The sequence below is a fragment of the Labrus mixtus genome, chromosome 11, assembly GCF_963584025.1.
Source record: "Labrus mixtus chromosome 11, fLabMix1.1, whole genome shotgun sequence".
Lineage (NCBI taxonomy): Eukaryota > Metazoa > Chordata > Actinopteri > Labriformes > Labridae > Labrus > Labrus mixtus.
The window spans coordinates 14,672,448-14,688,876 of record NC_083622.1 but is presented as its reverse complement, the minus strand read 5'-3'; the positions used below and the strand labels follow the sequence as shown (position 1 = coordinate 14,688,876).

The following is a 16,429-nucleotide window of genomic DNA, read 5'->3' as shown; positions in this document are numbered from 1 at the left end:
ACCACCTTTGCATCACCATAAACTGAAGATATGTCTGCTGTCGATTTGTGTGTGTGAATTGTTTGTTGGCCACAGTGTCAACTCTTGCTGGTAGCGTCTGGCAAGTCCATTACTTTGATTGCCGTTTGACAATCTGTCTTTATGACAGGCGACCGTGGAGCCTCGCCATCGATGGAAGAGAAACACATCGATCTATCACCCGGCGACCTCCGGCGGCTTTCAAATCTAGCCCCGCGCACAGATGGACATGTTGAGTGCGTCTCGACAGAATCGGGTATTGATTGCGTGGAAGTTAATGGCAGAGTCATATTTTTCGGCGTGCATCTGACTCAACCCTCTTGTCGCCCTTTCTTCCCCCGCTATCTGTTCTCATGATTCATTAGCAGCATTGCAGATCATTCTGGTTTGTTTACTCTGTTTTTATTGTGTTATGCCAGTTCCAACTGGTTTCACTTCTTTTTATCTTTATCTTCCAAACCTACATTTCCACATCCCCTTTTGATGTTATCATATTCACATCTATTATTCTCTTTTCACGGTATTTCAAGTAAACAGCACGTGTTAAAAAAAATATATATATCCAAAAAACAGCCTGATCCAAAGGTTATTTTTGGATCTTTTTTATTTTGTCGTGCTTTGTATCTTTCCCCTATAAAGAAATAGTTAGCTATATATCAACAATGACACATGGACTAAAATAAACAAGAGTGAAAGACAGGAGAAGAGACGACTAGGCACAGGAGACGAAGAGAGAGAGAGACAGAGAGAGAGAGAGAGAGAGAGAGAGAGAGAGAGGAAAGGTAAGAGTGAAAAAAGACAGCAATTTCTCTACAGTAGAACCAAAAAACAAAACCATAGAAAGTGTACATTTCTTTAACATTTACAATTTTAATAATAACAACGGCAATAATAATAATAATAACATTAACAACAATCATAATTGTTCAAATAATAACAATAATTATTTTAAAAAATCAATAAGACCTCTGGTTTCTCATAAAGACAAATGATTTTTTTTTTTATTCTTTTCTTTATTTTTCTTTAAAGATCACTGGACAGTAGTTTGTTCGGCTTTGCGCCTCTATAGGCTAATATTCTGTGTTAGTATAGTTGTTTCATAATGTGTTTCAATAGTAAACTGTTCTCATATTTCTTTAAAAGTTTCCTTTAATTTATGTCACTGTTCATTTTTTATACAAATAAGGACTTCAGAGATATGTATACTTGTTCTGTCGACATGTTGACTGTACGTATGGATGTGTGCATGTATCTGCATGTGTGTGGTGGCTTTAGGAAAAAAAAGTGTCCGTCCGTTTTATTCTCTCACTCGCTCCCTTTTTTTCCGCTATCACTCCCTTTGCCCTTCTTATGAAGACTTTTTAAACCTTTTGATCCTCTTAATGACATTCTAAAATAATTAAGCTTTTCTTTAATGCCTTGGCAAGTCGTATTCATTTCTCCTTTGTCAGGAACGCAGCCCAACACTAATCCTTTCATTATTCAGGGCCAACAAAAGGAGGAGCCATGGAGAGAGGGAGGGGGAAAGACGGAGAGAAAGAGAGGTATAGGGGAGAGGGGAAAGGATGGTAACAGGTGAGCGGGGAGAGAGGAGGGCCAATTAAAAGATAGGAGAGCAAACTTTTATGCAGCTTTTGCACCTAGAGGGAAGAAAGCTGATTTTTCTTCTATTGGCAGGAAAAAGGATGCTTAGCAAAACAGGACATTCAGTTAGTCCATAAAAAGTTAAAAACTCCTCTGGACTTCACATTTACACGCCCCTGTGTTGGTAAAGAACTAAATATAAGTTCTGCTCTGTGGGGAAGATGCTTTGGCAATTCTGAAAATATTTCAATTTTCTAGCATCTAGCGCCCAATAGCTCCTGGTCAACTCATCAGCTCCCCCTCCCTCCTTCCCTCGCACGCTGCTGCCTCTGCATGCGCCTGTTAAAGATTGAGCTTTGTGCAATGGATGGTTTTCTCCAGGCGTGGAATTATAGCAGTCATCTGCCTCTAATTCCCCTTCCACTTTGGCGGCTGCACAAGCAGAGTGCCTGTTTTCTTTGTGCTTCCCCCGCTTCAAAAATAATTATGGCGTCATTTTTATGTGTTTTTTTGTTGTTGTTATTGTTGTTGTTGTTGTTGTATGTGTCTGCATTTACCTTGCCCTCCCCTCCTACCTCCCTGCTCTCCCGTTTCCCAGTTTGTCCGACTAACAGTATATATGGCACAGTCGTTAATGGCTGGTGGGTCTATAGGCTCTCTTTTACTCAGTCTGTGGGTGTGTGTGTGTGTGTGTGTGTGTGTGTGTGTGTGTGTGTGTGTGTGTGGAGGATATTAAGTGAAATGGATTGGTGGATTGGATTGGCTGTGTGCAGTATCTGTATACAGTCGTTTTCAGAAAGGCCGCCTGTTCTGGCGCATTGTGTAGAGGTGTATGTTCATGTGTGTGTGTGTGTGTGTGTGTGTGTGTGTGTGTGTGTGTGTGTGTGTGTGTGTGTGTGTGTGTGTGTGTGTGTGTATACTGTATATAAGGTGGGAGACAGGGACAAGGAGAGATCTAGGGGATGAGGTCAGAAGAGAGAGAGAGAGAGGAGGGGAGGGGGGGGTAAAGGACGGAGAAGGGCTACAGTAGGTACTCCTTCTTGCCCTGGCTGGCGTCGTTCCCGTTGAGGAAGGCCTCCTGCACCTCGCCGTGTTCATCCAACCCACTGGCCTCATGGGTAAGATAGGAACCTGGATGACAAAAGATAGAGAGAGAAAGACAAAAAGAAGAGAGAGAGAGAGAGAGAGAGAGAGAGAGAGAGAGAGAGAGAGAGAGAGAGAGAGAGACCGAGGGACATCGGAGGGGGAAGGTTAGTTGGCAAAGCGTCATGATCACTGCAGTGCCCATGCAGCATTATCAAACCAATCGGGCTTCATATTATTGTACCTGTGACTGATTAATTCATTAGTTAACTGATTGTTAGGTCAATACCAAGCAAGAATAGGCTCTCGAGTACGGTACGAGCCTACAGGCGGAAATTAAAGGTAGTGGGATGGATAGAGGATGCAGGAGAGGAGGAGAAGATAATAGAAAAGAAAAAGACAGGGGAGGGAGGAGAGATTGGCAGAAAAGGGGTGGACGGGAGGTTAGGTGCAAGAGAACAATGGCACTTTTGCGTCACTCAGAAACCCATTAAAGACATTTTAACACCCCTCCAGTCTGTTTGATTAATGATTCGGTGCAGTGCAGGTTACAGAGAGCAAGAATTGCTCAAGTCATCTTCCTGCTCGAGTGTCCCTTCAACTCGGGGGGGGGGGGGGTGAGTGACACTCTCGTTCTCCCTCACTGCAGAGTCTGACTGGCATGCTGACAGTCACGGCAGGCTGAAGACAAAGCCTCTAATGGCTCTGTTTCAACATGCTTTGGTTGTAATGGTCCTGTCTCTGCGCTGATTGGTGGTCAAGCCAAACTGAATGTTGACTGACAGCTTGTCTAGCCAAAGGGTTAAGCAAGGGCTGGAGGCTGCCCTGCTATATATGCCTTTGCTGGATCAGTTCTTGGCAGCTGTGGTGCAAAGTCAAAAGCTGCCAACTGAGGGCACTTAAAAAGATAGGGAGCGCAGGGAGGCTGCTTTTAATAGATGAGCCTTGATACACTAACATATAGTCATAAAACATGGGGACCACACCTTCATTTCCCACCCCACCCTATTTCCTCCGCTGTCTCAGCCAAGGTCGTCCATCACAGATAGCGTTCGCCTGCAGAGGAGCATCGCATCCTGTCTGCTTCACGCTGACAATTTTACACCTCAGTTTGAAATATTATTTTCAAGGAATCTGGGTGTAACTGGCCTGCAATTATTTTTTCACAGCATGCTATGCCAGAATGTGGCGAAATGAGAAAACGTGCCCGTGAAAAATGTGATAAAATACTCCGATTTTCACAGCGTGAAAAAGAAAGAATCTTTAGTGTAAATAGTGTGTGTTTTTGTGTGTGTATTACCTTTCTGCCGGACAGAGCACCAGATGGTGACAATGAGGACGCAGATGACGGTGAACACCAGCAGTGCCAGAACACCACCTATCACTGCATACGGTACTGCGCTGTGAGTCTCCACAACTGCACCAGGATCTGAGGAAGAACAAAAGAGACAAATAGCTTGTGTGGGTGGGAGGAGGCGAGGGTAAATATAAAGGAAAGTATGGAGATAAAGGGAGGGAAAAGTGCTGGCAGGGAAACAGACAAAGAGAGAAGTGGATCAAAAGTGAAAGCAGGAGAGATGTTGAAGGGAAAAACAAAAGATATAAAAGTGAAAGAAAGAAAGCACATTAAAACGCCAGTGTGGGAGAGAGCGTACGGGGAGTGAGACAGGAGAAAAGAGAAGTCGATATCTTCCACCCAACTTGCATTATCACCTTTCATCACCCCCCCACCGCACAAAACGGCAGACAGTGAGAAAAAAAAATGGGTGCGAAAAAAGGTGGAGAAATGAAGAGGGTGAATAAAGAAATAAGTATGTCTGCCTCTAAAAACCCACTTCAGCCAAGCAACTGTCAAGACCACAATGCATTTTAAATGAGGGAAACTTTGAGTGTGTTTACACCCTGAGTAGAGCAGCCCAGGGAAATAAAATCAAACACTTCACTTCTAAATTCTGTGACACTTTTGTAGTAGAAAATTGAAGTGGTGGAGAGGAATTATTCATGTTAAGCTCACCTTTTACCAACATTACAACGCTTTAAAGTAAATAACGGAGGAATAATAAAAGAAAGCAGAGGTTAATAGTTGAAATTATGAGTAAACTAGGCAATTGTCATCTTGCTGAGTGTTCACTACAGCTCCTTAGAAGACAACTATTTTCATCATTTTTAATGTTATAACCTGAATCTTTCTCTACAGATTGCATGATTTCCACAATGTCATCCAATCAGGACACATCTGACCACATATTGCAACAAGCAAAAATAGAGCACATGAGAAAAATGGGTATTTACACCAGATTTAGCTCCACCACAATATTCAAAAACCCCTTTTATGTTTCCCATGTGTAAGGAATATTTACCCCTGTGCAAAAAAGTGTTTCACACAAGTGCTCACATAGCATAAAGTCATGTCAAATTATGTATTTTTTTTGTAAGTGTTTGGTCTGTTTTTGGATAAAATTTCCAATGTGACTGGTGAAAGGAAATGTTTTTTCCATATTTGTATAGTGCAGGCTACACAATTAATCCATTAGTCAAGAACATTTTGTCAATAGATTGTCTGTTTGTGTTTCACCAGAAAATACTGGCCGCCAGCTACAGAATGAGACGATTAACAGAGCCCAGAGATGTAGAAAACGAGAAAGATACCATTGGTAAGAGCCAATGAAGGTAATCTAGGCTTTTTAAAGCAGGTCTTTGACTGTGGATTTAAATACTTAAGACATCTTCTTAGTCCCTGACAGTAACAAAAGCATTTTTTTTTCTCCGTCAGGTTGAGTGCATAAGTGAAAGAGCTGGTAACGCCAATAGGAGGCAAGGACACAGAGTTAGTGATGCAGCTCATGGACCTTGACGGAGCAGAATTAAAACATGAATCATTAATACAGAACCAACACATATAGATCAGGAGAGAGGAAGAGAGTGAATGTGGAGGTGAAGTAAAGGAAGAGGAGAAGTCATTGACAGCTGAAGAAGAGGACAACGTGCTCTCAATAATGAATTTCTTGGTCAAGTGTGTCATACAGCGCCTTGACATAGTCTGTCACATTCCTGCTTGTGTATCACAAAGTATTGCAGTGTGTATGATAAAAAGAAATGCAAAAGAAGAATTCACTTCTCCTAATCCTGCTATAGGCAAATATTACAGCCTTTATTTCTGCCCCATAGTTTTGATCCTGCAAACTGCAATCAAAATACATAAAGCTGCCCTTACCCTAGGCTTTCATACTGGCTGTGGTGTAAGGAGGTCGATTCCCCACTAAATGGCCTATAGGCTATGTAAACATTGCCGAGGTTAAGTTCTGGAAAATACTTCGCTGTTGTTGTGAGGGCTATAAGGGTCGCAACTCCCAAGTACTCAAAACTTGCAGTTTATCACATTATCTCGGTTTTTCTTGCAGATGTCAGGTGATGTAAACATGTATCGTTTTGTAGAGATTGTTAATGAACAAGCTTGTGCTGCTCCTCCACACAGTGTTTAATGGTGGCCACCACTTTCCTATGGTCTTCTTGCCCTCAAAACCCCCAAGCCAGTCACATGACTGAAAGGAGGATTGACCATATTCAACACTATGTTATGCTGTCTTCCAAGACGTAAATTGAAAACTTTTTAGCTTCTGTCAGACATCTAATGTTAGCACTCAGCCACAACCCAGCTAATATTAGCCAACTAAGAAGTGGCTAAATGCTGATATAACCATCGGACAGAGTGACAAGATTTGATGGAAAGAAAATGTTGTTGCTAACAGTTGCAATGTTAGCTACGAATGTACTTATTAGCTTCTGCCAGACAACAGCTTTAGTACTCTACTAGCTACTGTAATAGGCTATTATGGTTTGAAGTGGCTAAATGCTTATCTAAAATTGCATTGCATTAAAGTTTCCCTTTAATGGGCTTTAGTCAAAGGAAAATGGCTGTAATTTGAATATAATGAGAAGTCAGCTATTGTTAAATTTCACAGGGCCAGCAATGATTCAGGAGCTATAGCCTACCTTTAACTTAGACTCTCCTGTTCTTAATCCACAGTAGCATAGCTCCACATAAAATGTGAAAGTATTAAAAAAGTGCCATGCTTCTCCGAAAACCCCCTAAAAATGATTCATCAACATCGACTTAACGTTCACCAAGTGTTACAGCCTTGGCTTTTCCTATGACTCTTTATGACATATGCCCAACAGGACAACAACATCTACTTGCAGCAGAAGGCAAAAGAACATCAAGAGAGACGCTCTTGCTTCCCTTGCTTCATCTCTGCTTAAAGAAGAGCAGCTGAAGGTATGGAAAGAAAGGATAGCAGAGTGTAACCAAGCAGACGTTCTTTCTCCTGCTGTGCAGCGTTCATCTGGGAGAAAAAGATTAGACAACCACCTGGAACTCTGATCTCGCTTTCTTTAGTTCTTTCTCCCTCACATTTTGTGTATATGTGTGTTTGTGAATATGCGCTTAAGTAAGATGAATTTGTTGTGTAACATATTCCTTAGTCCTCCTGAGACCAGCGTCAGTCAGCTTAAGCCTTGGGTGTGTTGTCAGTTATCTTGAACTCCAAGCGCAGATTCATCTACAGTACTCACCGAGCAACAAGACACCAACCCCAAAACACAGACACGTACACAAATGCTGACTGGGCAAGTGTGTGCGTGGGGAGAATCAAAGAGCAAGTGATAAGAAAGAAAGAGAGAGGGGATGGGTGTGTGAACATGGTGCACATTGAGGATTTGCAGGCAGGTATGTTCATGTGGATGCAGGGCATAGGAAGGTTGCAGAGTTGCTTGTGTGTGTGTGTGTGTGTGTGTGTGTGTGTGTGTGTGTGTGTGTGTGTTGGCCACCTGAGAGTCATCAAATGAATAGAGGAGTGAAAGACACCAAAGGAGAGCAGGGAAGGTCGACCAGAGATAGCAGAGGCAGAATAAAAAGTTGCGTGTGTGTGTTACCTTTGGGGTCCGGGGCGACTCTGGGTATTAGGAGGGTTGGGGTGGCAGGATGGGAGGTGATTGGTTGGGTGGTAGGAGTGGGAGGGACCGTGGTAGTGACTGACACATTATCTACAGACAGACAGGGAATGGGATAACACATATATAGACACAAATGCTACAACATGCAGTGACATTTCAACAAAGGGTGATGCAGGGTTTACAGAAAAGGTTACTACAACACATAAAAACACACATGCTCTAATAAAGCTAAACATTAAATGAGCTTCAGGCTGCCATATATCTGCGTGATGCTCTATGCACTCATTGGACAATCCTCTAAAAGAGATTTGGTTTTTGCAATAAGTTTTGAGAAGGGACAAGACAAGAAAAATACTTCAACAGGGGGAAAGTGTTATTTCAAATATGCTGATCAGCAATTGAGGCCGATGCCATTTCGATACGAGTGACAAATGTTACTAATTATTTTCCCAAATTGACTGTTTGGGCGAAATGGAATCGATCTGAACTCCTGACAAGCGATAAGGACACAGACAAATGGGTTTTTCTGGCAGACCTGTGCGTCTGCAGAGAGGGGGTTGAAGAAGACATTTACAATGGTAGAGACATGCTTTAAAGCAGGGGCTGAAGAGAATTACACCTGGCAGCCCGGCATTCATCTACGCCGCCACAATCGGAATATATAGGAACACATTCTCTATCACTGACACATTTTCTATGGCACAATGGCAGGAGAGACAGAGACATTGTCTGTGACAGATGCATTCCCAATGGAACGGTGCCATGCAGGGACTGAATCATTCAATAGCGAACAATAGCTTGGATCTTGACACATTCTCCGAAATCAATGGCTGAGACACAATGGGAGATAGCGAGGGGAGACAGAGACAAGTTCATATTGGCATTAAAGACAAAAATAATAGCTGAAGAGGACTAAAAGGATGGAGGAGTTGGTGTGAAAGTGTGTCTGTCAATGCGTTTTGGCACTTTAAGAGTGAATAGCATGCCACTTCAGCCAACAATCTCTGTAGAACAACCTTTCGAGTAGTCCATGAAGTTGAAGTCTTAGAAAACAGACACACATAAATACAGACACATACAAACGAACCTGTAAACACACATACCTCTTCTTTGTAAGTTCATGCAGGCATTAGCACACACACATACGTAAACCCATTTCTACCTAGTCTCTATGTTCACACACAAAAGCACAACTGGCCATGAACACACACCTACAAAGGCACATGGGAAGAAGTAACACACAAACACACACACACACAAGCATGCACACACACTGCCCTTTTCTGCTCAGGAGTAATTTATTGGTAAGTATTCCTCTGTCTCTTCTCTCCCTTTCTCCCACTGGCCCTGAGATCATCAATCTCTTTTTGCACTCTTCTTATGTCAGCACTATACCTCCCCAGTTCTGCTTTTTTTTTCTCTTCTTCTTTTTTTTACCCCCCTTTCTTAAAGCCCTGCGCGGTCTTCTCCTCGTAAAGAACTGAACATGATGCACGGAGTATTGTGCAGGAAAGACAAAAAAGATGAGTCAAGTTTTACTGAGAAATAAAGAAGAAAAATTACAAAACAATTACCTTACAAGTGTGCATCTGCAGCTCCACTCCTACATGAGTGTGTTTCATGTGTGTGCATGTGAGCCTGAGGATTAATGGTCGGGGCCGCTGTGATAATTAACTGGACGTTGATTAATTCCTCTTGACTATATCACATATGACCTAAAAAAAAAAGGCTCTTTCTCATATTTCCAACTTTTTTAATCTTCCTTTCACCATTTATTTCTTCGTTTTCATGTTTCTCCTTCAACCAAACTCTCTTTTCCTCATTTGTAACCCCCTCCCTCCTTCATTCTACTGCGTCTCTGGTTTCATTCCTCTGTGACTTTGTTCCCTCACAGCCTCTCTTCAACTTAATTAAGGAGAATGCCATACAGCTGTCGTTCTCTTGGCCGATAGCGTCCCTTTTTTCCCCCACATCATATTGTTATTCATTAACACTATATGGCTGCCAATCAGGCACACAGCCCATGTTATTTCCAGGGATGGATGTGGCGGCACTTGCGATAATGACGTTTCTCCTCGTATCTCATTCTGGCAGAAGTGCGCCTGAGGATGCTGCTGCTGCCATTTTGGATGAGTCCTGTTATTCCTTCATGTTCACTGGTCCCGATTATAAGGGGCCTCGCCCAGAGCAGTGGTAGCACCAGCTGTCAATCAGTGCAATGAATGCTGGCCACTGGTCAGAGGTCCACAGCTAAGGCCAGAAAGGCCAGCACTGATTGGCTGAAGACGCGCTTAAAATTCTCTAAGACGCCAATAGAGTTGTCTTTGTCATGTGTAGAGGGAAACAGCTCTCCAGACAATTTTTTTCCAAACAAAATCGACTCTGCATTGTCTTCGTCTGGCATCCTCTGCCACAAGCCCCCAACCTATTTCCACTTTCACTCTCATTCGATGTTTTTTTGATAGCTTCACTTCATTAAATGAAGGTCTATGTTTTTTCGTTCCAATTATCCTGACGGCTCATTACAACAACCTAGGAGACACAGGCTTATCCCTGGTCAGCTAGTATCCCACTCCCTTACACCATCCTTTCATCTGTTTATCACTCCCATCTGCTTTTCAGGAATCATTCTATATGACCATTAGCGTCTATCTTTTACAGATATATATATATATATACACACACACAGTCACACAGTATATAAGTGAGTTGCACATATGCAAACGAAACAAATCTTTTCCCCAAATCTCTCCCTCTCAATCTCTCTTTCTCTCTCTGTCTGCATCTCCCACACTCTCTCATGCAATTCAATTCTAATGGGTTTTATTGGCTTGGCGATTCATCTGAGTGCAGCAGCTCAGTTCAATTACATAAGGGAGCCCCCCGGGCTTTCAGCAGACAATCTGCAACATTCTCCTCCGAGTCACACGCACACGCATTCACATGCACCTTTTTGTATAGACACACACACATAAAAAAAAAATCCAATTTCTGTTTAACAATGGTGGCACAGAGATGAAACAACCAACAGAGGCCACATCCTTAACACATTCTGCAGAAACTTGCTCTGTGTTTTTGTGTGTACCTATGTGTGCGCTGTGATTTATTTCAACCTTTTTCTAACATTTATAACTATAACTTTGTTGCAGAAAGTTATTTCATCCCATTAAGTTGAGCGCACATACAAGCACTCTGGTGAAAATGATCTAATTTTAGTGGTTCTAGTTTAGCTCAGTCGATAAATTGCCCCATAGGTTGTAGTCCTCCACGCTTCGGTCGCAGATTAGATTCTCTTCTGACTTTGCCCTTTGATGCATGTCTACCCAACTCACTCCTCCTCACATTTCCTGTCTATCTTCAGTTGCCCTATTAATAAAGGCCAATGGGCCCAAAAATCAGCCATTTGCTTTGTAAATCATATTAACATCACTCTCTGAACCAGTCGATGACAAAGGGCCTCTGGGGGCGATTGCCAACTTTGCGTGGGTTCCAATGTAGCCATCAGTTAGCGATAAAGGACTTCCGTTCATGACTTCATTTTCAGTTTGTAGACTTTGTTTAAAGTCTGATCAGCAACTTGATAAGCAAATGAATCGCTGTTGAGAAATGACATCCAAGAGAGGGTTGCAAGCTGCACTTGCATTCAGATGTCTGTAGATGACTGGCAACGGGTTCAAGCATTACATTAAAGGGAATTGCGCTCCACCTTTTGGTTATGCACATTGGCCTTTTTCCTGCATGGAGCTCATGCCCACTGAAACACAAGTGGATGATAACTACTTGTACTTGAAATGAAAAAACAGAACACTGAATGTGGTGCCTGCACCTATTGATTATAGAGATGAAGATAACAAATTAAAACATTAAAGCTCATGGAATCGCACACATATGTCGAGTTAAAAGTGTGACCATGCAGTGCAATAAAGCTCAACATCAATGCATCACATCTTTGCAGCCACTGGAGCTCCCGAGACAGTCTCCCACCTCCTGCTCTCAGTTCTCCTGTGCCAGCATTAAGCATGCATCCCTTCACAGAGTAGCGGTGCCTAAAGCACCTGCGACAAATTGGTAGCCGTTTTTGCCTGAGTTTGTAGCCAGCGGTCAGACCCCCGATGGCAGATAACTCTCACACGGGGAAGGTTGACATGAAATAAGAAGGAAGGAGAGAGACAAGAGGGACCGCTGTTTTTCTGCACCTGCTATAAAATGATTCATTTTCTGCTGACTCATCCTTTACAACACACATCCTCCAGCGTTCTCTCCTTTTTCCCCCTCCCTCAGAGCACTCTGGGATTCCCTCTGGGAGGGCCTGGAGCCAACTCAACTGACATCCCGTTTATCTGACAAGCAGCAGTATTGAATGTTAACCTGCTTCCGACCTCCATCGTCCTTCTTCCCTCCCTTTTCTTCTTTCCTCCCCTCCATTTTTTTTCTCCTTCACTCAGTGGCTGTCAGAAACCTCGGCCTTCTTAGAGCGAAGACACTGAACTGCAGGTGAACCACGAACAGAGGGCAAACCGGTGGCAAGGTGAAAAACAGTTGAAAGGGCGTGGGAGGAGAGGAGAGAGATATGAGGAAATGGACAGTTGGTGTAAAAGAGGTGAGAACAGCAGGCAGAATCAAAAGAAAGGAAATATTACGAGGAAAGGGGGAGGCAATGGTGGATAGAACATAACAGAAGAGAGTCGTAGGAGAAAGAGAGACAGAGAGGTTGAAATCATTCTGACCGCATCAGAAAATAAGCCCACAGAGATGATGAGCGAGAGTGGGATGATACTTCATATTTTTTCACCTCCAAAGTCTTTAGGTATAAATGAAAAGCTTTGCTACAAAATGAGATATTCACTTTTTTGAAATAAAAAAAACAAGACACCTACTGTAACATCGTGGGTGCAGGACTGGTGAAAAAGCAAACTGTGAATAAAATGTTTTGAGTTATGAGTCATCTCAACATATTTTACAGAGATGACTCATATTTATTTTCCATATTGACTGATGAACTTTGTGTTTAATCATCGGGAAGTAGCTCTTCACAAAAAGCATATTAAATCATGCATGGAGGTTTATTTGCATTGGCAGTGATGTATTGCGAACATGCAGTTTTAAAGTTATGTAACACCGGAAAAGGACTTTCATATAACTGTAATTATAACTTCATGAGAAGAGTTAATGTGACATTTCCTGGTGACAATTAGCACCAGGTTAGCCACATTATTAGCCGTGATTCACGGGAAAATAGAGTGCATTTTTCATGCATCTAGGTATTATTTTGATGGCTGAATAAGCAACTCTGAGTTTTTGAGATAAGCAAAAGAAACATTTTGCCCACAAGGCGAGTCATTTTGTTTGAAATACAGCAAAACACTACTGATGTGGGGCTTCAGCGGGAGGATTTAAGAAACTGATTGCTTGAAATCTGCGGTGCAGCTCAGAGGAGCCGAAGCTCGGCTTATGTTGGTCGGATTTCTGGTCTTTTATGGGCTTTGGTTGAGACAAAATTTATTTTTTAACTTTAAATGTACCATTTCTTTTTTTAGAGAATGAGGGAGGATAAGCAATAAAATAAAAAAAAGCAAGATAAATCTAATTAATGACCAGCACAGAGCTACGGCTGAAATAATGAAGATGAATGATGAAATGTAGGGAAGACGAAATAGGCACAAAGGGAAAAAAAGACAACAGCAAAAAAAAAAAAATGGTGAGGGAGGCGAACTGAGGAGGATGGAGAAAGACAGAACATTTTTCTACAGTGGCGGCAACGCACATCAAAGCTTGACGTGTCTAACCTTCCCGGAAAGGGAGCGAGAGAAAAAGACTCACACAGAGATTGGAGAGCGGGAGAGGGAGGTAGGGGAAGTGGGAGGGGATGTCACCTTTCATCTTGCCACTGTTGCCACCCTGGATGCCTGTGGAAAGCTTCCATTATGTGTGCTGTTTGATGCAAGACGTGCACGTTTGAGGTCTGATCGTGTGTGCGCCAGTGTGTGAGGGGAAAGAGAGGGTTAGTGTGATGGATAGATGAGGGGGCGCTCTCCAATAGAAGCCTTAAAATGTTACATAAGATATCATGTCTCTATTCCCTCTATGAGTTCCTCCGCCTCTGATCTCCTGATCAGGTACTCGGGCGCAGTGACAGGAGCAGCCATCAGGGGGGGATGTAGATCAAAAGGGCAACCCTGCTGAGTGACAGCAGAGTGCAGATAATTAGGCCAAAACCACAAACATATTGGATGTGAAACCGTAGATCTATCTAATGATGAGCTTTCTTTGTGGTTTAGCTCTGCTACTGTCCCATTCAAAATTCTCACAATCCTAGTTTTTGTACTGAGTGTAAGTTTACCCGGGCATTTCAAGAGTGGATTACACAACAGTCACATGAATCAGATCCTTGTTTTTTCAAACGTGCTTCAAACTCAAACAGAAAGTTGTCCAATTTGTCACTTTTCCCTCCCAAAGAGAACTTTATGGCGATACACGAAAGCTCCCAACAACATCGTCTTTGAGCCTTAGTGTGCAGTTTTTTTCTGGGCCATGCCGCCTTCATTAAGAATTCAGCAACCACAACTGAATCTTGGTGCAATGTGTTGGGAAAACTTGGAAAAAAACCCGACAACAAAAGCCCCTTACCCACATCTTTCTCCGACTCCTAATACTTCTGCTCTAACGACAGGCAAATAGGAATCGCCTGAATTTTAAATGCAACATATGTTCCACTGTTGTTTCCTGCCAAAACTCAGAGAATCAACAGACTCAGCATTGCGTTGACACTTCTCACTAAATGCTAACTTCTGTCGTCCTTGTCTCCTACATGCCGGCTTGTTTTGTCACACTCATTCATTTGTCCAAATACCTTGTACCTTTATTTATCGTACTCAAGGACTTGAGTTACTTTGAATTCCTTGTAGAGACGCTCAGGTCACAGGGGACCAGATAAATTGGTTCGATACAAGCCTGAATGATGATGTTTGTGACTAGTATCTGAGCACGGTAGCCAACGTTTTCTTGAGGGATCAATATCTCTGCTGAATCAATTGCACAGGAGGTTTAGCAGAGGTTTCCTGCTGTGTACCAAATCAGGAAAACAAATAAAACCTGAAGACAGATGAGACAAGCATTCCCATTTAATGGGTCTGTTGCCCAGTGTGAGAGTAGCCAGACTCCAAAGACAATGTGAAGATAAACGCAACAAACTCAAAAGTTTTCTTTGTAAATATAATCAAAACACAAGAAAGGGGAATGTAACAAACAAAAGATCTATTGAATATAAAATTATTCACAACACTTCACAAACACCTGGGAGACAAAGACTGGGGATGAAAACAAAAGAAGAAAAGAATCAAACTTTAAATGACCTTTAAAAAAAGACATACATAACGGATACTCACCATACACCAATAAGGTGTAATGATCAGCAGCGCGTCCGTAGTTGTTCTGGGCCTGGCACAGGTATGTCCCGTTGTGTGATTGGCTGAGGCGGGAGATCTGGAAGGTGGGGCCAGAAATCTCCGCCCTCTCAGGTAAGGTGTCGTTAATCTTTGACCACTGGATGTTTCTCGGCCTAAAGTGAACACAGACAGCGAGAGACGTTTTATGTTTGTTTGTGTCTGTGATAGTATTCACTGCTGTTTCTAGTTTTTGAATATCACATTTCTGGATGGAACAAAACATTCAAGGATGTTGCCTTGGTCTGTGTCTCTGGTAAACAATCATGCTATTTTTGTTTTATGTATCAGCAACATGACTCCAAACTGCTAAACTCGAAGCAAAATGCCATTGGTCTCTCTTAAATATCATTTTAAATCCCAGTTGTGCAAATCTCTGAACACAAATGTCCTCCTATAGCACACATTGTTCACCTTTAAAAAATGCAACACCTTAATAACCAATAAGTCGCACTCCTCCTGTACAACACAATTGGAAGAACACATTTGGTTTGTACACATGTAGCAAAGTAAATGCTGTTTCCGGACAGAAAACCTTGCACTTTACCGAAACAATAAAAAGTAGACTTATTTCCACACACTTTTGTAACATGGCCTCATGAAGCCAAAAGGTACATGGTCACTTTTGATAGTTTGAACTGATCACATCAGTGTTTATTTGATACTCTAGAAGACAGATGCATATACTGGCTGTGTGTATTGTTGTGGTGGAAGAATCCTTACTTTTACCATTATTGCTGAAATTGTAGCTATGAATCCATCGTATTAATTTCTGTTGTTGCTCTGTTTGGTACTATCCTTCTCCCTGCATCTCCATCTATCCCACTTTACAAGCCCAACACAGCTTCGGCAGATGGCTGATCAACATGAGTTTGGTTTGTTATATAACTATGAGTAAGGTCTTTTTTTGTCCTTTTGGAGGCTTAAATCAAGGTTGATGATGATTTTGATTCGCTGCTGAAGTTCGCTACAGGTCAGCCTCGAGTCAGATATCGCCTGGTTTCAGATTTGGAGCGATTGTGAAACATGTGAGAGCAGCACTTGTGTAAAAATGCAGTCAGAGCTGGACTATGCTAGCTGGCTGTTAATGTTCATTGATAACCTGCAACATGTGGCCAGTCGTTTTTGTCTGTTTCTACAAAATGTGTTTTAAAGGAGGTGTTGGCACATCGAACTATCTCATGACGTAGGTGCGTAGGACCTCAAACTTTCACATTAAAAAGAAAAAATCCAGCTCACTAAAATGGAAATGGAAAAAAATATTTTGGTCCCTGAGGTTCAGAGGAACTAAATTGGTGACTAGTAAGAGTAGTGTGCAGGATTTTTCTTTTCAATGTGTCAGTTTCTAC

At 42.2% G+C, this 16,429-nt stretch overlaps 1 protein-coding gene across 5 annotated transcripts in view; it reads right to left on the bottom strand.

Annotated features, from left to right (window-relative positions):
• Positions 1-604: 604 nt before the first annotated feature.
• cadm4 (cell adhesion molecule 4) overlaps positions 605-16,429 on the bottom strand; it is a 163,955-nt gene continuing 148,130 nt past the window's right edge. For 2 of the 5 annotated variants that reach the window (XM_061050212.1, XM_061050211.1), the window contains exons 6-9: positions 15,024-15,196; positions 7,618-7,728; positions 3,986-4,114; positions 605-2,733 (exon numbers count right to left, since the gene is read on the bottom strand). In XM_061050212.1, the coding sequence (XP_060906195.1) occupies positions 2,624-2,733; positions 3,986-4,114; positions 7,618-7,728; positions 15,024-15,196 (523 nt within the window). In that variant the 3' untranslated portion in view covers positions 605-2,623. Of the gene's footprint in view, positions 2,734-2,929; positions 3,009-3,985; positions 4,115-7,617; positions 7,729-15,023; positions 15,197-16,429 lie in introns of all 5 variants that reach the window. The other 3 variants (XM_061050213.1, XM_061050216.1, XM_061050214.1) reach the window with 3 other exon arrangements.